Below are 22,715 nucleotides of genomic sequence, written 5' to 3'. Positions count from 1 at the left end.
TCGTTTCTAGATCAATTTATTCTATATTTACTAGAAATTAAGAATTATAATAGGAAATACATCACAGAAAGTAACAAGCACTTCAAATATGTTAATCCATTTAATCCTCAAACTGATGCTATGAGATAGATATTGTTAACCTCTTCTCTTTAAAAAAAAAAGAAAAAAAAGATAAGAAAAGTAAACCATAGAAAGGTTAAATGATTTGCCCAAGTCACGCAGCTAGAATCACATCCAGATGCCTGGCTCTGAAGCTCACGCTGCTACCCACTAGAATGTGCTGCCTCTCCCTCTGTCCCTGCAGCGGGCTTCCCGCTCCAAGGCTCTCCAGGCCGGAAGTGCCTCTCACACTGGCGCCAGCGCCTCGACGAGCAGCACTGGACACCGGGAGCTTCCTCAGCAGCCCTCCAACTTCCTTTCACTTTGCTTGCTTAGCAAATTACTTAAGTAAACAAATAATTCGAATTCTTCAGAACTGCATGAATCAGGCTTGGGGGAAAAAATGAAAATGCTAAGTATCAGAAATAGTGCAAAGTAAGGGACTGGTTACTTTAGGGGGAGAAAAGCTTAAAAGATGGGGAACTGAAGTTGAAATCCCTTCACATACCAGAGAACACAAAAGGAGAATTTAATCTCTCACCAAAACCAAATAAGGAAGAGAGCCTTGGTCAGTGGCTGCTAACCCCAGCTCAGCATACCCACCTAACCTTCCAATCCCATCCATCCCCCTCAAATTAGCACATTAGTAATTACATGTGTAAAATCGATAAGAAGGCAAGGGAAGTTAACTTAATGGTTATGAAATAGAAGTCCAAACCAAACAGTTTTTAAATCCCTTTTGGCTGGCCTCGGTAAAGGAACTCCCAAAGCCTTATCAAACTGACAGTTGTCTCCACTCTTGGGTGAACAGGTTAGAACTGAAATACAGGCGTCATTAACAGCTTGTTCAGACGAGAGGACACACAATTTCCCGTTCACGAGCCCTTAAAAGGGAGTGGCAAGAGTGCAATACTTACTGAGGCTACAAACTGTCGTGATATAGTGTGTGGAAAGTGCAACAAAGGAGGAGTAGAAGGGCTCGTACTGCTTCTCATGGTGCAGGATTTCGGATTCACTGCAACGAAAACCAACGTTTACTTAGTGCTTACTACAGGCCGGATGCTCTACCCCTCTACAGGCCTTACCTGACTTACTCCTCGTAGCAATGTACTTGGTAGGCCTGTTACCATCCCTATATTCAAACTGAGAAAGTGGAGCTTAGAGGTACCAGGCTTAGTAAGTGGCAAAGGCTAACAAACAGGAAACACTTTACAACTCACTTAGAATTAAAGAAATACAAGTAAAAATCCAATAGGATACCATTGTGTCCTGTATTGATAATTAACAAAGACGAAAAGCTAACAATGCCACAAGCCGGTCAACAGAGGGGAGAGCAGGGTACTCAAAACACTGTTAGTGGGAATAACACCTTTTGAAGACCAAACAAGGCCAGTCCACAACACAGCAACTTAAAAAGAATAAACGTTTCAAGGGAAGAAATCATCTGATGGGTGCTAAAATCCAAAATTCTTCAGGTACCACAGTCCTCCACCCCACTCGCCACATCCACAGGATATATAGTTAGATCACGACAAAGTGATTTTTAACCACATCCCTTATCTTTACCAGAAGAAATGGCTTCTTCAGTGAAAATCTGGAGCCCACCTATGTCTAAAAGCTGGATACATTAATGTCATTCTCTTTACTGCATTAGACGCTAATCACAACCCATGAAACAAGGCGGCAAAGAAAAACACTAAAATGTATGTTCTTAAATGGAAAAAAGAGAGCAATGTGCTTTATAAGTTTCCACAGTTAATTCTCCAACAAGAACTATCAGCTTAGGAAGGGAAACGGAAACAGAGTCTAGATTCAGTTCACTTGCCAAATCAACATGGGAGCCAAAAAGCAAGTTCCACGTCTTGAAGGTGCTAATGTGAGTGATCAATCACCTCAAACAGCACTTCCCTATTTGGGAATTCATCAAGGAAAAATAGGTATTATCAAAGATAGGCTCCTTATCTTGGAATAACTCCCTCACTAAGAAAAACATATATGGTATACCTATGATGTGCAAAAATCTTCCTGCCCAGCAAGGATCATTTCTCCCTACTTGTTGGATGGACAAAAGGAAACAAAATCCTTAAAACATCAAGCAATACTCAAAGTTCACGGGGCCATCACACTGGTGGGAGCAGGGGGCATCCCACCACACCCAGAAGAGAGCTCCCCACCCCTGCTTCTACCTCCTAGGAAGAGCTGTTCCTTCACTCCCATCCTGACACCCTGCATTCATAGTTCTAAGGTTCCCCCACCCTGTAATTTGATGGATTTTATGAAGTACTTCCCTTCTCTGCTTTACTTCAGAACTTCAGAGCTGCTTACTGCCACCCCCTGCCCCCCATGTTTTTCAACTGGACAGGTTTACCACGACCAAGAGAATCACTGCTGAGCCAAAGCAGGAACTCACTCTGCCGCTTCCCTTCTCATTCTGATGATAAAACACACCCAAAACACAGGCGCCAACACATGAATTGTGTGGCTCAAGGCTGCCACATTATGATTAAACAAACCCTTCTTTTTGCCACCAAGGGTTTCCCTGGTGGCTCAGAGGTTAAAGCGTCTGCCTGCAATGCGGGAGACCCGGGTTCGATCCCTGGGTCGGGAAGATCCCCTGGAGAAGGAAATGGTAACCCACTCCAGTATTCTTGCCTGGAGAATCCCATGGACAGAGGAGCCTGGCGGGCTACAGTCCACGGGGTCGCAAAGAGTCGGACATGACTGAGCGACTTCACCTCACTTCTTCCTGCCCTAGATATATACAACTGCCTTATTCCAATCAAGAAACAATAATACCCTCTAGGGAAAGATGGAGGTGGACAACAGGAAAAAAAATGAGCAGAGGGGTCTTGAGCTCCACTCACAATGTGCTTAGGGCAAGGAAGGATAAACCTGGGAAAACTCGTTTTTAAAAGACTTAAAGGGGGGAGTAGGCAGGTGGCCATGTGGCCCAAAGGCCGTCGTCCTACCTTCTGACCCTGAAGAGACGCGGGTGAGGAGCCTACACAGAAGTGCCACCGCCCTTTTGACCCCACCCTCATTCCCCGAGCGCCTGACAGACACCAGGTCACCGGAGGAGGCAAAGAAATGCAAAAATGGAACAGAGAGCGAGACATTCAGAAGAAAGGCATTTGGCAAAACTAATACAATATTGTAAAGTTTAAAAATAAAATAAAATTAAAAAAAAAAAGAAGAAAGGCAAAGAATGCAGAAATTGAAGGCAACTATGACACAAAAGAAAATCAAGGGACATGAAGGTGAAAATATTTCTCCTCCAGGCAGTCAAGCTACTTTCCTTAAACATGTGCCTCGCCTAACAAACTCTGCAACAAAGTACCACAGAGCCTGAAAACTGCTGAAAGGACAAGGAATCTGAAGCAATTATATTCCATTTTAAAGTAAAATTACATACCAATTAAAAATAAATGCAATGAAGAGTACAAAGGAAAGCAGCACTTGAGCAGCCGGGTCGGAAAAACCCAACTTGACGTGTAAGTGAAAAAGAACTAACCAGGATCTGGAAATATCTGGGTTTCTCCAGGAAGAGTGAAAAGTGTGATGGGCAAAATACAGACTGCGGGCTCACTGCCGCTCTCCCTCTTGCTGTTTCGTCACTAAGCTGTGCCTGACTCTGTGACCCCATGGACTGTAGCCTGTCAGGCTCCTCTGCGATTTTCCCAGGCAAGACTATTAGAATGGGCTGCCGTTTCCTTCCCGGGGGTCTTCCCCACGTCTCCCGCACTGGCGGGCGGCTTCCTCACCACTGAGCCACCGCTGGGTGTATCTCTGCCGTCAACGGGGGATACTCGGAGCCCTTTCCCCTCACCAGAAGCACCAACTCCCAAGCACAGAGTCCACTGGGTTTGTGTCAAGACACACTTATAAAAACAAGCACAACATATTACTGAGATACAGAAAACATTTTTTAGATATATGTTTAATGAACATCTACTGTGTGTCACACAAGTGAAGCTTTCACATGCCTCTCTCACTCAGCAAACCTGTGGCGAACGTGATACTGTCTCACAACCACCTACAGGCTTCTCACTCGGGAGCTGGCTTGTCTTCTGTAGGTCAATCACAAACTCAGCTGACGATGGCACCAATGTACCCCTTTCTCCCTCTCAAGATTTTTAGAAAATGACTGTGCATTATCTAATGGGGATGTTACTAACAGCTTCTGCCTTCCCAAGTAGGTCTCCTTGGTCTAAGTTTCATCAAATAGCTGGGAGGCAGAGACTCAAGGAGGCTTATCATTAAGAAAGGCAGGACAGCCTAGGAAGGACTGGCTCAGGGAAGTGAGTGAAAGTCGCTAATTCATGTCTGACTCTCTGCATCCCCATGGACCATAGAGTCCATGGAATGCTCCAGGCCACAATATCGAAGTGGGTAGCCTTTCCCTTCTCCGGGGGATTTCCCAACCCTGGGATCAAACCCAGGTCTCCTGCATTGAAGGCATATTCTTTACCAGCTAAGCCACAAGCGAAGCACAAGAGAAAGGGACTTTTCTTTTTAAATCTACAAAGACTCATAAAATTATTCACTGACAACCATGCTCACCAGCATATCCTGCACAGAGTTAAGAAAGGAATTCTGTATTTGATAGCACATACAGTTACAAAAAAGCAAAATGACCCTCTGGGGAGGCCTTACAAATAGCTGTTAAAAGAGAAGCGAAAAGCAAAGGACAAAAGGAAAGACATATGCATCTGAATGCAGAGTTCCAGAGAATAGCAAAAAGAGATATGAAAGCCTTCCTCAGCGATCAATGCAAAGAAATAGAGGAAAACAACAGAATGGGAAAGACTAGAGATCTCTTCAGGAAAATTAGAGATACCAAGGGAACATTTCATGCAAGGATGGGCTCAATAAAGGACAGAAATGGTATGGACCTAACAGAAGCAGAAGATATTAAGAAGAGATGGCAAGAATACACAGAAGAACTGTACAAACAGATCTTCATGACCCAGATAATCATGATGGTGTGATCACTCACCTAGAGCAAGACATCCTGGAATGTGAAGTCAAGTGGGCCTCAGAAAGCATCACTACGAACAAAGCTAGGGGACGTGATGGAATTCCAGTTGAGCTATTTCAAATCATCAAAGATGATGCTGTGAAAGTGCTGTACTCAATATGCCAGCAAATTTGGAAGACTCAGCAGTGGCCACAGGACTGGAAAAGGTCAGTTTTCATTCCAATCCCAAAGAAAGGCAATGCCAAAGAATGCAGAAACTACCGCACAATTGCACTCATCTCACATGCTAGTAAAGTAATGCTCAAAATTCTCCAAGCCAGGCTTCTGCAATACGTGAACCGTGAACTTCCTGATGTTCAAGATGGTTTTGGAAGAGGCAGAGGAACCAGAGATCAAATTGCCAACATCCGCTGGATCATGGAAAAAGCAAGAGAGTTCCAGAAAAACATCTATTTCTGCTTTATTGACTATGTCAAAGCCTTTGACTGTGTGGATCACAATAAACTGTGGAAAATTCTGAAAGAGATGGCAATACCAGACCACCTGACCTGCCTCTTGAGAAATCTGTATGAAGGTCAGGAAGCAACAGTTAGAACTGGACATGGAACAACAGACTGGTTCCAAATAGGAAAAGGAGTACATCAAGGCTGTATATTGTCACCCTGCTTATTTAACTTATATGCAGAGTACATCATGAGAAACGCTGGACTGCAAGAAACACAAGCTGGAATCAAGATTGCCAAGAGAAATATCAATAACCTCAGATATGCAGATGACACCACCCTTATGGCAGAAAGTGAAGAGGAACTAAAAAGCCTCTTGATGAAAGTGATAGTAGAGAGTGAAAAAGTTGGCTTAAAACTCAACATTCAGAAAACTAAGATCATGTCATCCGGTCCCATAACTTCATGGGAAATAGATGGGGAAACAGTGGAAACAGTGTCAGACTTTATTTTTGGGGGCTCCAAAAAATCACTGCAGATGGTGACTGCAGCCATGAAATTAAAAGACACTTACTCCTTGGAAGAAAAGTTATGACCAACCTAGATAGCATATTCAAAAGCAGAGACATTACTTTGCCAACAAAGGTCCGTCTAGTCAAGGCTATGGTTTTTCCTGTGGTCATGTATGGATGTGAGAGTTGGACTGTGAAGAAGGCTGAGCGCCGAAGAATTGATGCTTTTGAACTGTGGTGTTGGAGAAGACTCTTGAGAGTCCCTTGGACTGCAAGGAGATCCAACCAGTCCATTCTGAAGGAGATTAGCCCTGGGATTTCTTTGGAAGGAATGATGCTAAAGCTGAAACTCCAGTACTTTGGCCACCTCATGCGAAGAGTTGACTCATTGGAAAAGACTCTGATGCTGGGAGGGATTGGGGGCAGGAGAAGGGGACGACAGAGGATGAGATGGCTGGATGGCATCACTGACTCGATGGACGTGAGTCTGAGTGAACTCCGGGAGTTGGTGATGGACAGGGAGGCCTGGTGTGCTGCGATTCATGGGGTCGCAAAGAGTCGGACAGGACTGAGCGACTGAACTGAACTGAACAGTTACATTTTTAATTACACTAATTAAGCCTACATACAGCATGTGCTCCATTAAACTAGTTTTATTTCTGGTCTAGAAAAGTAAAGGTATTTAAAAGATTTTTAATCTTTACTACTAAAAGACATGCTATCAACAAGCAGCAGAAATGAAGTCCGCTTTAAGTAAACTCAGATTATCTTTTTCTTTTAAAAAAATTACTTTTGAGAGTTGTTGTCCAGTCGCTCAGTCATGTCCGACTCTTTGTGACTCCATGGACTGTAGCACGCCAGCCTTCCCTGTCCATCACCATCACCTGTCCATCACCATCACCTGTCCACCATCATCACCATGAGTTTGCTCAAACTCATGTCCATTGAATTGGTGATGTCATCCAACCATCTCATCCTCTGTTGTCCCCTGCTCTTCCTGCCTTCAGTCTTTTCCAGCTTCGGGGTCTTTTCTAATGAATCAGATCTTTGCATCAGGTGGCCAAAGTATCAGACTTCAGCTTCAGCATCAGACCTTGCAATGAATATTCAGGATTGATTTCCTTTAGGATTAACTGGTTTGATCTCCTTGCAGTCCAAGGGACTCTCAAGAGTCTACTCCAACACCACGGTTCAAAAGAATCAATTCTTTGGTGCTCAGTTTTCTTCACAGTCCAACTCTCACATCCATACATGACTACTGGAAAAACCATAGCTTTGACTAGACAGACCTTTGTTGGCAAAGTAATGTCTCAGCTTTATAATACGCTATCTAGGTTTGTCATAGCTTTTCTTCCAAGGAGCAAGCTCCTTTAATTTCATGGCTGCAGTCACCATCTGCAGTGATTTTGGAGCCCAAGAAAATAAAGTCTGTCACTGTTTCCATTGTTTCCCCATCTATTTGCAATGAACTTATGCCTTCCAATTTATCCATGCGAATCCCTCCTTTGTTTCAGTTTGGTTACAAAGTCAAACTTAACAAACAGGGTTCAGGGAATTCCCTGGAGGTCCAGTGGTTAGGACTCCGTGACTTCACCGCCAAGGACCCAGGTTCACTTGTGTGGTGCAGCCAAACAACAAAAACAAAACAGGGTCTGGACCTCAAAATAGTTGATCTGCCTTCTCTTCAAACCAAAGGTCAATTCCAACTGTGCTAAGTCTCTTCAGTCCTGTCCGACTCTGTGCGACCCCATAGACGGCGGCCCACCAGGCTCCCCCATCCCTGGGATTCTCCAGGCAAGAACACTGGAGTGGGCTGCCATTTCTTTCTCCAATGCATGGAAGTGAAAAGTGAAAGTGAAGTTGCTTAGTCGTGTCGGACTCTTAGCGACCCCATGGTCTGCAGCCTACCAGGCTCCTCCGTCCATGGGATTTTCCAGGCAAGAGTACTGGAGTGGGGTGCCATTGACTTCTCCAATTCCAACTATAAAGGTATGAAAAAATAAAGACAGAAAGTAGAATGGCGGAGTACTGAGGAATCTCAGAACATGTTTCATCATCCCCAAAAGTTAAAAAGGGAGGAATTCAGTGAATGAGCAAGCCACCAGATAGGAAGTAAGAGCTGACTTGATGGAGGTAGGACACCAAAAGGGAAGAGGGGGGGCGGGGTGTGGAGAGAGAAGCAGAGAGTAGTAGGCGCTGTAACAGAAAATAGAAGGTCCCTGGAGGCAACCAAGAAAAACTCGGGAGGCATAACAATAGAAAGGAACACAGGACTGTGGGGGAGCAGGGACCACAGATGTGAAAGCAAAGCAGCAACCAGCGCTGAAACCTCCAGGCAGCCAGGGAAGGGCCCCACGGTGTCTGCGCAGGGCTGGCTCTGACCTGGTCCTACACTCAGTAGCCGTACCTTGGCATTCAAGAAATAATTCCACAATTCTGACCTTTTTATTTTGGAAAGGCAAATAAAACCTTTGAGAAACAGGATACTGATAGCAGGGTATTAATCTTTATGCTCTAAACCAGGGGTTGGCAAACTATGACCCGCAGGTCAAATCTAGCCAGTCACCCCACTCTGTTCAGGCCATATTTAAGAATAGTTTTACATGTGTCTTTATGGCTGGGGGGAAAAAAAATGAAAAGAATATTTTGTGATATGTAAATATCATATGAAATTCACAGGTGAGCCCATAAATAAAACTTTGGACACAGCCACGCCCATTTATTTACATATGCATATGGCAGCTTTCGCCACACAAGGACTCAGTTGGACTAGTGCACACATCCCTCTTATAGCCCACAAATTAAATTTACTCTGACTCTTTACAGAAAAAGTGTGCTGATCTCTGCTCTACACCAAACTGAGCACTTGATACATTTAGGCTGTGTTTAACCGTAAAGAACCTGTAAGCCAGATATTTCTTCTGGAAATTACAGAACCATGTGACAGCAAACCAATCAACACTCCCATGTGCAAGAGTCTGAAAAGATCGAGGGAGGGAGGGGAAGATAGAGAGAAACTGCCTTCTGTGGAAAAATGACCTCTCAGACAATAAGTGCAACCTTAAGATCATATCGCTCTCAGAGAGCCTGAAGAGGACACACTGCTGTGCTCCAAAGCTGACTGAGCCACAAAAACCAGCACAGAGACTTCAAGGGTCTCACCTTCCAATAAAAAGATGTGCTACTCAACAGCAATCAGTTTGGACTTCTCTACTAAACCATGAAAAGAGGTCTCACTAGCATCTGCAAACACAGGCAATTCTTGATTATCTCAGCTACACAGGTGCAAGAGAGGCCCCTGTCACTTATTTGGCAAAATTCAAACATACCTTGATGTGTTTCGTTTTGGCTTCTTCTACAGGTGGAAGGGAGTTGCTTAACTATTACAGTTTAAAACACACAGGCCCCGAATACTGGATGTATGGGAGTGTGTCAACAAATGACTTTATAACTTACAGCTCATGTCCATAAAAACATAAGAGTAAGTGCTCTAAAAAGAGTGGAACACTGTCCATTTTAAGTAACATGACAAGTATAATTTGTGAAAAAACCATTAATCCAAATGTTGAAAACAGTTATATAAAGAGGCTACATAATTTGAGAGCAGTATCTTTGATATCTGTTTACATCTTCTGAACCTTCTTGGCTTAATAATTAGACAGGAAAATCCATCTGAAAGGTAACTGTGAAGTTACTAAACCAAACCATTATTTTAATCTAATTTATTTTTTAAACCACATCCAATGTAGCACAAAGGTAACAACAAACACTGCAATAGACCATCTGTCAAATCATGGGCCTCCCCTGAGAAATAAATAGCAATTTCTAACCTTCTAGATAACATGTAGGTAATACTCTTGTTGGCAGGAAGCTAAAATGAGCCAGCAAGCAACTGCGGAAAGTTGCTGAAGTCACATTTGGCTAGAAAAATGAAAGTGAGACTGGCTTTAAAGGCTACCACTAAACTAACGAGAGACCGCTCTGAGCAAGGTTAAGAAAGGAAAAGCCAGGCACTCTGGTTATTCCTGGCCTTGGATGACACAACTCGCATAATCTAAGAATCTCAAAAGGGCAAAACATGTTAACAGCTAACCAATAAACAGTCCTCATGGTAAGAGCCTGAACATCCTTTAGTTGAGAGGCAGTGAGAGTATGCGGTGTCAGGGAGGAAATGACCTCTGAGAATAACCCTAACATGGCTTTAATCAAAGGCCGTTACAGTAGTAATATACCATAAATGCAACCTGGAAAAAAAAAAGAGTCATGAATACCTAGAGCACAAACAGCACGTGCCCCGAGGGATTACCGCAGCACGGAGACCGTTACTAAATTGTGTGGTAGGTCCCGGATTGAAACCCCGCGGCTCCGCTCCAGCCAGGCCAGGGGGATGAGCGCGGACGAGAAATGCAAACTCATCGGAGCTTTGACCTTAACAGAGCGGGCAGCCCCGAAGGCAGACCCCTCACAGGGCGACACGTCCCGCAAGATTACTCCCAGCCCGGCCGGCCGCGCCCTCCCGAGAAGTCGTCCTCAGAAGTTTTGCTCGGGGGGGAAACTGAGGCACGGAGTACTCGCCCGGGCTGGCGGAAGGAATGCCGGACAAGCCTTCGACTCGCGGGGCCGGGGAGCCCCGATGTCGGGGCCGCGGCCGGGGCGTCCCCGAGCCGCAGGAGGCAGTCGGGAAGCGGTGGGCCCGCACCCTCCGGCACGACCTCCCATCCCCCTCCCGGCACCCGCCCCGCCGGCGCCGCCGCCCGGTACCTCTCGATGACTGAGGCCACCAGCTGCGGCAACTCCTTCATCTCGAAGGCGGAATAGGACGCGGACAGCAAGGGCCGCACCGCCACCTCCCAGCCCGGGGTCGTGTCTCCCGCCGGGGCTGGGGCCCCAGCCGCCGGCGCCACAGCCGCCGCCTCTTCGCCGCCGCTCGTCGCCATCTTCCGTCGTACTCCTGCGGCTCCCTCCGGGAGCTTGCCACCGGCCCAGCACCGCCTCCCGGGAGGGGGCGGAAATGACGCGACTTGCGCGTCAGAGGGCGCGACGCGGTCGCCGACCAAAATACGCAACGCGGGAAGCCGGCTTCCCTCCGTTCTCGCAAGGGAAGCGTGGCGCGCCCGGGAGGCCGCGGGGAGGGGCAGAGGGCGGGGAGAGGGGCGGGGTAGGTCGTAGGGAAGGGCGCGGGGGGGGGGGGGTGTGTCGAGGGGCTGCGCATGCGCAGGACGCAGCGCTCCGGAAGGCGGTGGCAGTGTTAAGCTCTGGGCCTGCGCGCTGGAAGTCCTGCCTGAAGTAGGGGACTGCGTGGTTTCGGTGGGCACCCCAGGGAGGTGAGTTTGGAGCATGGTTATCAGTTGGCTAGACCGAGGCTTCGAAGTAGACCTGCATTCGGCGAGTATGACGCCCCGGGCTCAAGACAACCAAGAAGAAGAGGAGGTCGTAGCCTAATCAAGCTCACCGGCTTCACCCCCCGGATGGCCCCCAGTCGTTGCAGCACAGTGCGGCACAGCTCGCCTAGCTCTTTCTCCTCGCATCGCCTCCTGCTATCGTTGCAATCACCAGGCCTTACTGCTTTTTGCACTGAACCCTCTTCTATGTTTTGATTACCCTCATAAGTAAGATTACCAGCTCGCCTTTGCATCACTCTCTGTGATTTACCGTGTAAGGCCCCCTTCCCCACCTTTTTCTACCAGCAAAGCAAGAATATAAACTTTCCCTCTCATAATTTTGTTTCTAGTTGTGGCCTTTTCTTCTCCACCTAGACAAGTTCCTTTAGCTTTTGTGGTAAAGCTGGTTTAGAACCTATCGCTTGGCCGTGTCCGACTCTTTGCGACCCCATGGGCTGCAGCCCACTAGGCTCCTCCGTGGGATTTTCCAGGCAAGCGTACTGGAGTGGGTTGCCATTTCCTTCTCCCGGGGATCTTCCCCACCCAGGGATCGCACCCGGGTGTCCCGCATTGCAGGCAGAGGCTTTACCGTCTGAGCCACCAGAGAACCCCTATGATAACCTACTGCCTTCCAGTATATAGGATATCATATATGTATTACCAAAACAAAACATTTTCCTTTTAAACCTTCAGATAGCTGTGATGAAAAATAAAAATTTCTGTTCCTCAAAATTTCTCTGTAAAACAGGATGTATCTTCTGCATATCTATGTGTCTTATAGAACAGTAATGATGGTGCATATGTTTCCTTGTGTCGCAGTTTCCTTGTTTGCCCAGTGGAGAGGATGCAGGGCCCTACCAAGTTCACTAGGCTGTTGCAAACATCAAGGAGATCGTTTATGCACACGTTTTTAGAGACAAATAAACCATTATGCAAAATGCCCTTATGTTAATAGCAGCTACTAGGGATTACATTAGATCCCTTTGGGTACAGAACTTCCTCTACTGTAGCTGGTTTGGTGGTGCTGAATTCTTTTTGCTTATCTGTAAGGTTTTTTTCCTCTATCAAATCTGAATAAGAGTCTTCTGGATAGAGCATGCTTTGCTGTAGGTTTTTCTCCTTTAAGTATTGTGCCACTCTTTTCCTGACCTGCAGAGTTTCTGCTGTAAAATCAGCTGATAGCCTTATGGGAATTCCTTTGTATATTATTTGTTGCTTTTAATATTCTCAATCTTCAATTTTTGTCCTTTTGGTTACATTGTATCTTGGTGGATATCTGTGGGTTAATCTCCTGGACAGCACTTCCAGACTTGTGTGACTGTTTCCTTTCCCAGGTTAGGGAACTTTTCAGCTATTACCTCTTCAAATATTTTTCTCGGGCCCTTTCTCTCTCTTCTTCTGGGACTCCTATAATGCGAATATTTTTGCAACAACATGGATGGACCAAGAGATGATCGTACTAAGTGAAGTAAGACAGAAAGAAAAAACCAAATACCATATGATATCACTTACATGGGGAATCTAAAATATGACATACAGGCTTCCCTGGCAGTCCATTGGTTAAGACTGTGTTCCCAATGCAAGGGGGTGGGGGGCTTGATCCTTGGTTGGAGAACTAAGATCCCACATACCGCTCAGAACAGCCAAAAATAAATAAATAATCAGTTCAGTCGATCAGTTGTGTCCAACTTTTTGCTACCACATGGACTGCATCACGCCACGCTTCCCTGTCCATCACCAACTCCCGGAGCTTCCTCAAACTCATGTCCATCTAGTTGACGATGCCATCCAACCATCTCATCCTCTGTTGTCCCCTTCTCCTCCTGCCTTCAATCTTGCCCAACATCAGGGTCTTTTCCAGTGAGTCACTTCTTCATATCAGGTGGCCAAAGTATTGGAGTTTCAGCTTCAGCCTCAGTCCTTGCAATAAATATTCAGGACTGCTTTCCTTTAGGATGGACTGGTTGGATCTCCTTGCAGTCCAGGGGACTCTCAAGAGTCTTCAACACAGTGTTCAAAAGCATCAGTTCTTCAGCACTCAGCTTTCTTTATGGTCCAACTCTCACATCCATACATGACCACTGGAAAAACCATAGCTTTGAGTAGACAGATCTTTGTTGGCAAAGTAATATCTCAGCTTTTTAATATGCTGTCTAGGTTGGTCATAGCTTTTCTTCCAAGGAGCAAGCATCTTTTAATTTCATGCAGTCACCATCTGCAGTGATTTTGGACCCCCAAAAAATAAGTCTCTCAGTTTCCATTGTTACTCCATCTATTTGCCATGAAGTGATGGGACCAGATGCCATGATCTTAAGTTTTCTGAATGTTGAGTTTTAAGCCAACTTTTTCATTCTCCTCTTTCAAGCAGCTCTTTAGTTCCTTGCTTTCTGCCATAAGGGTGGTATCATCTGCATATCTGAGGTTATTGATATTTCTCCCAGCAATCTTGATTCCAGCTTGTGCTTCATCCAGCCTGGCATTTTGCATGATGTACTCTGCATTTAAACTAAATAAGCAGGGTGACAATATAGAGCCTTGACATACTCCTTTCCCAGTTTGAAACCAGTCTGTTCCATGTCCAGTTCTAACTGTTGCTTCTTGACCTGCATACAGATTTCTCAGGAGGCAGGTAAGGTGGTCTGGTATTCCCATCTCTTGAAGAATTTTCCAGTTTGTTGTGATCCACACAGTCAAAGATTTTGGCATAGTCAATAAAGCAGATGTTTTTCTGGAACTCTTGGTTTTTCCATGATCCAGCGGATGTTGGCAATTTGATCTCTGGTTCCTCTACCTTTTCTAAATCCAGCTTGAACATCTGGAAGTTCACGGTTCACATATTGCTGGAGCCTGGCTTGGAGAATTTTGAGCATTACTTTACTAGTGTGTGAGATGAGTGCGATTGTGCAGTAGTTTGAGCGTTCTTTGGCATTGCCTTTCTTTAGGATTGGAATGAAAACTGACCTTTTCCAGTCCTGTGGCCACTGCTGAGTCTTCCAAATTTGCTGGCACATTGAGTGCAGGACTTTCACAGCATCATCTTGTAGGATTTGAAATAGCTCAACTGGAATGCCATCACCTCCACTAGCTTTGTGTGTAGTGATGCTTCATAAGGCCCAGTTAATAAATAAATAAGTAAAAATGATACAAATGAATTTATCCATAAAACAGACTCACAGACATAGAGAACAGACTTGTGGTTGCAGGGGCGGGGCAGTATGGGAGAAGGATGGATTGGGACTTTGGAATCAGTAGATGTTAGATGCAAACTATTACATATAGAATGGGCAAACAAGGTCCTACTGTATAATGTAAGGAACTGTATTCAATATCCTGTAATAAAACATAATAGGAAATTTTTTTTTAATAATAATTTCTTGCTCTGTGTATCCATTCTCCTCCCAAGTTCTTTCATCATCTTTACCATCATTGCTCTGAACTGAAAAGAATGTGAACATTTATCCACAGGGAATACTATGCATATTTTTGCTGATAAAAAGTGATCTGGGTTCCAGATCTAGAGGGAAAAGCAGTTTAACTTAAGGAAAGGTAGGCAGACCTTGCTGGCCCTCTTGTATGTGCATTCTTGGTAGACAACGTCAAGCCCCAGGCCCACAGTCCACCGAAATCAAAAAATCTTCACAAGACCTGTAGACCCGGTTTGAATATCCTGAAAGCCCTGAATTTGTCCCCCAGCATTTGGAAGAACACCTTCTGTCTCTGCTCTGTGTAGTCATGTCCGATTCTTTGCTACCCCAGGGACTGTAGTCCGCCAGGTTCCTCTGTCCATGGGATTCTCCAGGCCAGAATACTGGAGTGGGTTGCTATGCCCTCTCCAGGGATCTTCCAACCCAAGGTTCAAAGCCAGGTCTCCCACATTGCAGGCAGATTCTTTACCATCTGAGCCACCGGGGAAGCCTTTTATTCCTGCTGTAATCCTGATAAGTTGGTACCAAATCTAGGTTGGTTGATCAATCTAGGCTTTTTGTAAGGAAAGACCTATTTTACATTAGAAATAAAATTCAGTCAAGACAAGGCCAGTTTTGGAGGAAAACCTGGCTTCAGAGTTAACAGTAGGGACTTTCCTTTAGTGTCTGACTTATATTAGTGTCTTACTTAATGTAACAGCAGATTTTATTAAAAATACAAAAAATGAAAGATGGTAAAAGAAACCTTTCTGTAACACAATAAATAGTGCCCTATTGCAACATACAGAATTAAGAGTCCTAAAGAGAAGGCTGGAGACCAAGCATTTTTTAGTGGCTTTTGGGAGACTAATTTTATTTTACACAAAGAACAAAGTTAATCTGCAAAGGTTATCTTGGAGAGGTTTCAGGAAATAATAAAAAATCAAATGATCCTGCTCGCCTGCATCGCCTTCATCTGCTGCCGCTGGAAGACAGTAAAAAGGCAAACAGACTATCACAGGAAGATGTGCACCTATACATAAACGTATTTTAAATTTTTTTTAATATCTTGGGCTTACAGATTTGAAGAATGCATTCTAAGGTAATGACCTTTCATTATAAATACCACATTAATTTCAGTACTGGAGGTTTGTTCTTGTGGTCATAACAAAGATTTGGAATGGCATCCATTCTAAATGTAGACGAGAGAAACAGGATAGGGACTTCACTGGAGCTTCCAGTGGTTACGACTCCACACCTGCAGAGAGCACAGGTTCAGCACCTGGTCAGGGAACTAAGGTTCCACGTGCCTCACAGCCCAGCCAAAAGAGTCAATCAGAAGGGTTTCTGATTTGTAAAATGATTTTTATATTCCTCAGATCTGCTCTTGCCATTTTTGAGGATTTACATTCAGCAAAGTTTTGGACCATCGCATTGAGAGACTGGAGGGAAGATAAAACAAATGGGGGGAAGATATCAACATTTGGGAAATCCTTAGAACTCTTCTTATAATCTCTCTGTAAGTCTGAAATTGTATCAAAATAAGAATTTTTAAAAAACACATTTGTAAACACTTTTCTTTGTAATTGGAAAACACGGCTATCATCTGTTGTTCAGTAGCTCAGTTGTGTCCAACTCTTTGCGACCCCGTGGACTGCAGCACGCCGGGCTTCCCTGTCCTTCTCGATCTCCTGGAACGTGCTCAGACTCGTGTCCATTGAGTTGGTGAGTGTGAGTATAATGACGTGGCGGGCACTTAACAGAGGAGTGTACATGAAGTCTGGGAAGAATGGAGTCAAACGGTTATACATTCGCACTGCTGGGACGTGGAGAGGGGGCACCTTGGCCTGCAGAAGTGAGTGATCTAGTCTCTCGTGCCCATACATGTCCCTGACAAAGTCATGGATGGGATATCACACCTCCTAGTCTAAGTCCGTAATGACCAAGCCAACTTATAATAGCATTTCAACTTAGTTTCCAGGCTTTTTCATAGGAGAGAATATATATTCCAACTCGCAGACATGAGTCATCTATTCCTCTTTGCAATTTGTCTTCACGGTCATCAATAAACTGGCATTCTGGTTCTCAGTCTTCTAGCCTAGGTTATCTTTTCACAGTGCATGGGATGTATAATATCACCAAGACTATAAAGTACGATGGAGCTTCTATGAGTAGGTGTGCCTTTGAAGTGTATTTTTGCTCTCTTCACTTTCATCCTTTCAGATTGCATGTTAGGCACCAGTACTCAAGAGTGTGCTTCAGGGAATTCTTTGGTGGTCCAGTGGTTAGAACTGCATGCTTCCATTCCAGGGGGCATGGGTTCAGTCCCTGGTTGCGACTGAGATCCCACAAACTGCACAGCTCAGCCAAACAAAAAAAAAGTAGTGTGCTTCACTATAAGTCTGTAGCTAGGGTCTCCTGCATTGCAGGTGGCATCTGAGCCACCAGGAAAGCCCAATTTTACAAAGATACCTTTATAAATGGGCTTGGTCTCTACTGGAATAGGCATGTTCCTGGCATCAGCAATCAGAAATTTAGATAAGCCCTAGGACTTTTCGGAAAATGGCTTCTTGGTTGGAGATCAGTCTCAGCTAACATCACACCAAACTCCTTAAAAGATGAGGAGGTGGGTGTACACATTCTTTACTATAAAAGATGGAAAATACAAAAGAGACTTACCTAAAAGAGTATTCAGTTGATTTCATAAAAATCCTCAATGGAATAACACTTAAGAATTTCAGAGAACAGTCTCCTCAATAAGTGGTGCTGGGAAAACTAGACAGCTACATATAAAAGAATAAAAATAGAACACTCCTAACACCATACACAAAAATAAACTCAAGATGGATTAAAGACCTGAATGTAAGGCTGGATACTATAGAACTCTGAGGAGGAAAGCTGGCAGAACACTCTTTGACGCAGACCACAGCAAGATCTTTTCTGATCCACCTCCTACACTTGTTCAGCCGCTCAGTCGTGTCCAATTCTTTGTGACCCCATGGACTGCAGCACACCAGGCTTCCCTGTCCTTTACCATCTCCCTACATTACCCCCTACAGTAATGAAAATTAAAACAAAAATATACAAATGAAACCTAAGTAAAAACTTATACACAGCAAAGGAAACCATAAACAAAATGAAAAGACAACCCTCAGTATGGGAGAAAATATTTGCAAATGAAGTAATTGATAAGGTATCAATCTCCAAAATACATAAATATCTCATGCAGTTCAATAATCAAAACAAAAAAAAAATCAATTAAAAAAATGGGCATTTAAAATGGATAGCCAGCAAGGACCTGCTGTATAGCACAGGGAGCCTGGTCTGTGTTGTACGGCAGCCTGGAAGGGAGGGGCGTCTGGGGAGAATGGGTGCGTGTGTGGCTGAGCCCCTTCACTGTCCACCTGAAACCATCACAGCAGTGCTCATCAGCTGTACCCCGATGCAAAATAAAAAATGTAAATTAAAAAAAATGACCATCATCAAAAAATCTACGAACAATAAATGCTGGAGAAAGTGAAAGTGGCTCAGTCATGCCTGATCCTTTGCGACCCCATGGACTGGGGAGTCTAGAGAATGGGGAACCCTCCTACATTGCTGGTGGGAATGTGAACTGGCACGGCCGCTGTGGAGAACAGCACGGAGGGTCCTTAAAACACTAAAAACAGAACTGCCGTGTGATCCAGCCATCCCACTCCTGGGCACATCTGGAGAAAACGATGGTTCACAAAGGTACACGCACCCCAGTGCTCACTGCACCACTGCTCACAACAGCCAGGACACGGAAGCAGCCTAAATGTCCAAGAGCAGAGGACTGGCTACAGAAGGCGTGCGACAGACAGTGGGACATCGCTCAGCCATAAAGAGACAGAATACTGCCGTGTGCCGCGACACAGGTGGACCCAGAGACTGTCATGCTGACTGAAGAAAGAGAAAGACATTCATGATGTCACCTATATGTGGGATGGAAAAAACAGGGTACAAATGAACTTCTACAAAACAGAGTTACGAAAACAGACTCACATTTATCAGGGGTAAGGGAGGGAGGGATAACTTGGGAGCCTGGGATGGACAAATACCACTGCGGTATATAAAATACAGTAGATAACTAATAAGAACCTGCTGTGTAGCACAGGGAACTCTACCCGATACTCTGTAATGGCCAATATGGGAAAAGAATGCAAAAGAGTGGATATATGTATAACTGACTCATTTTGCTGTACACCTGAAACTAACACAGCACTGCAAGTCAACAATACTCTAATTAAAAAAAAAGTTTCAACCCTGTGACCACTAAAAACAGAGTGGGAGAGATCCATGATCTGTTAGATAAGAAAATCAAGTGGCAGAATATTATGTTGTCTGAAGAGATGCATACCAAACTGTTGGAGAAGGAAATGGCAACCCACTCCAGTATTCTTGCCTAGTAAATCCTGTGGACAGAGGACCCTGGTGGGCTGCCATCTATGGGGTCGCCCAGAGTTGGACACAACTAAAGCGACTTAGCAGCAGCAGCAGCATACCAAACTGTTCACTAGGTCAGGTAAGTTCAGTTCAGTCGCCAAGTTGTGCCCGACTCTTTGCAACCCCATGAACCGCAGCACGCCAGGCTTTCCTGTCCATCACCAACTCCCGGAGTCCACCCAAAACCATGTCCGTTGAGTCAGTGATGCCATCCAACCATCTCATCCTGTTATCCCCTTCTCCTCCTGCCCTCAATCTTTCCCAGCATTGGGGTCTTTTCAAATGAGTCAGCTCTTCACATCAGGTGGCCAAAGTATTGGAGTTTCAGCTTCAACATCAGTCCTTCCAAAGAACACCCAGGAGTGATCTCCTTTAGGATGGACTGGTTGGATCTCCTTGCAGTCCAAGGGACTCTCAAGAGTCTTCTCCAACACCACAGTTCAAAAGCATCAATTCTTCAGCGCTCAGCCTTCTTCACAGTCCAACTCTCACATCCATACTTGACTATTGGAAAAACCATAGCCTTGACTAGATAGACCTTTGTTGACAAAGTAATGTCTCTGCTTTGTAATATGCTGTCTAGGTTGGTCATAAGTTTCCTTCCAAGGAGTGTCTTTTAATTTCATGACTGCAATCACCATCTGCAGTGATTTTGGAGCCCAGAAAAATAAAGTCAGCCACTGTTTCACCATCTATTTGCCATGAAGTGATGGGACTGGATGCCATGATCTTACTTTTCTGAATGTTGAGCTTTAAGCCAACTTTTTCACTCTCCTCTTTCACTTTCATCAAGAGGCTCTTTAGTTCTTCTTCACTTTCTGCCATAAGGGTGGTGTCATCTGCATATCTGAGGTTAATGATATTTCTCCTGGCAATCTTGATTCCAGCTTGTGCATCTTCCAACCCAGCGTTTCTCATGATGTACTCTGCATATAAGTTAAATAAGCAGGGTGACAATATACAGCCTTGAAGTACTCCTTTTCCTATTTGGAACCAGTCTGTTGTTCCATGTCCAGTTCTAACTGTTGCTCCCTGACCTGCATACAGATTTCTCAAGAGGCAGGTCAGGTGGTCTGGTATTCCCATTTCTTGAAGAATTTTCCACAGTTTATTGTGATCCACACAGACAAAGGCTTTGGCATAGTGAATAAAGCAGCTGTTTTTTTTGTGGACTCTCTTGCTTTTTCGATGATCCAGCAGATGTCGGCTATTTGATCTCTGGTTCCTCCGCCTTTTCTAAAACCAGATTGAACATCAGAAAGTTCATGGTTCACGTATTCTGATGCCTGGCTTGGAGAATTTCGAGCATTACTTTACTAGCGTATAAGATGAGTGCAATTATGCAGTGTTTGAGCATTCTTTGGCATTGCCTTTCTTTGGGATTGGAATGAAAACTGACCTTTTCCAGTCCTGTGGCTGCTGCTGAGTTTTCCAAATTTGCTGGCATATTGAGTGCAGCACTTTCACAGCATCATCTTTCACAATTTGAAATAGCTCAACTAGAATTATATCACCTTCACTAGCTTTGTTCGTAGTGATGCTTCCTAAGGCCCACTTGACTTCACATTCCAGGATGTCTGGCTCCAGGTGAGTGATCACACCATCATGATTATCTGGGTCGTGAAGATCTTTTTTGTACAGTTCTTCTGTGTATTCGTGCCACCTCTTTCTTAATATCTTCTGCTTCTGTTAGGTCCATACCATTTCTGTCCTTTATTGAGCCCATCTTTGCATGAAGTGTTCCCTTGGTATCTCTAATTTTCTTGAAGAGATCTCTAGTCTTTCCCATTCTGTTGTTTTCCTCTATTTCTTTGCATTGATCGCTGAGGAAGGCTTTCTTATTTCTCCTTGCTATTCTTTGGAACTCTGCATTCAAATGGGTGTATCCTTCCTTTTCTCCTTTGCTTTTCGCTTCTCTTCTTTTCACAGCTATTTGTACAGCCTCCCCAGACAGCCATTTTGCTTTTCTGCATTTCTTTTTTCTTACCTCTAGGAAATAGAGGGTTGGGAAAAGTGTTGAAGGGGGAGAGTTGCCTTAATATTTTGGGGGCATTGCTTCCATTATTTTTAACTTCTATAGTCTTTTAAAATAAAAAACTTAGCAGCAAAAATTGAAGCAGTTCATTTTTTTTTTTTTTTTTTTTTTTTACTTTTTGGCCACATGGAGTGGCATATGAGATTTTAGTTCCCCAAGCAGGGATTGAACCCACACTCCCTGCAGTGGTAGCTCAGAATCTTAACTGCTGGACCACCAGAGAATCCTCAGTGTACATTTTATAAAATAAAAGTACACAGAATGCCATCTACCTTATTTTGAATATTGTCAAATAATGATTGACAAGAATGATAACTGTCAATATTTGAATATTGGACTTTGAGTCCGAGTAATCAAAGTTCTTTTACTTTATGTAAGAACATATAAATATAAGATCAAAAAGATACCTTTCTATTTTTCTCTTGGCCATGCTGCATGGCACACAGGATCGGAGCTCCCTGACCAGGATCGACCTGCATCCCCTGCCGTGGGGGTGCAGCGTCTTCACCACCGGACCCTCAGGGAAATCCCTCAGTCCCCATATTGATTTTATGAGCATTTTCTAAAAAGTGGTAAAGTAGGTCTGTCAGAGCTCCAGGCACAACAGGAAAAGGTGGGTTAGGATGGCCTCTTGGCGTTTCAGTCAGTGTAAGAATTCCTTAATAAGGGGAGCTCAGCCCGGCGCTCTGTGACGACCTAGATGGCGGGATGCACAGTAGGGGAGTTTGGCTGAGGAGTAAGCATACACACAGTGGATCCACGCTGTTGCCCGGCACAAACCCACACGACGCTGTAAAGCGGCTATTCCCAATTTAAAATAAATTTAAATATATACATAAGAACTCCATAGGAAGTCATCAAGGGCACTGTAGAAACTTAAGAAACGAGGGACACATGTCCTAAGGCTTCTGCGAAGAAGGTGTAACCATTCGGGGACCTGTTTAGTCAAGTGCCCGCTTCATGCTTAGGACCATGAGGAATTCAGAAAACAGTCTGACGATCCCTGGGAGGCGAAGAATGACTGAAATAACAAAATATGAGGATACATAATTCAGGAAATTATGTGGTTAGTAGCCAGGAAACTTGGAGGTCCTGGGTAGCCAAAGTCAACAGGGAAGGTTTTATGGAGTTTAGATTTCAGACAAACCAGATTCTGAGAGGGGAAGAAAGCATTCCAAATAAAAAATAGATTCATGACTTTAAAACAAAATTTTAAGTGAACAGAAAGCTATAAGTAATTTTTGGGATAATCCTGACAATTGTAGCTTATGCAATAGTGCTTAGTCATTCAGTTGTATCTGACTCTCTGCAACCCCATGGACGGTAGCCCTCCAGGCTCCTTTGTCCATAGGGATTCTCCAGACAAGAATACTGGAGTGGGTTGCCATGCCCTCCTCCA

The 22,715-nt window shown here is 44.4% G+C and overlaps 1 protein-coding gene across 5 annotated transcripts in view; it reads right to left on the bottom strand.

The window, feature by feature from the left end:
• The window catches only part of UBR4 (ubiquitin protein ligase E3 component n-recognin 4), a 137,823-nt gene extending 126,785 nt beyond the window's left edge, over positions 1-11,038 (bottom strand). For all 5 annotated transcript variants that reach the window (XM_025278842.3, XM_025278845.3, XM_025278844.3 and 2 more), the window contains exons 1-2: positions 10,794-11,038; positions 1,017-1,114 (exon numbers count right to left, since the gene is read on the bottom strand). In XM_025278842.3, the coding sequence (XP_025134627.3) occupies positions 1,017-1,114; positions 10,794-10,969 (274 nt within the window). In that variant the 5' untranslated portion in view covers positions 10,970-11,038. The remainder of the gene's footprint in view (positions 1-1,016; positions 1,115-10,793) is intronic.
• Positions 11,039-22,715: the final 11,677 nt, after the last annotated feature.

This window comes from Bubalus bubalis, chromosome 2 (assembly GCF_019923935.1).
Source record: "Bubalus bubalis isolate 160015118507 breed Murrah chromosome 2, NDDB_SH_1, whole genome shotgun sequence".
NCBI lineage: Eukaryota > Metazoa > Chordata > Mammalia > Artiodactyla > Bovidae > Bubalus > Bubalus bubalis.
This window is presented reverse-complemented; position numbering and strand designations above follow the sequence as displayed.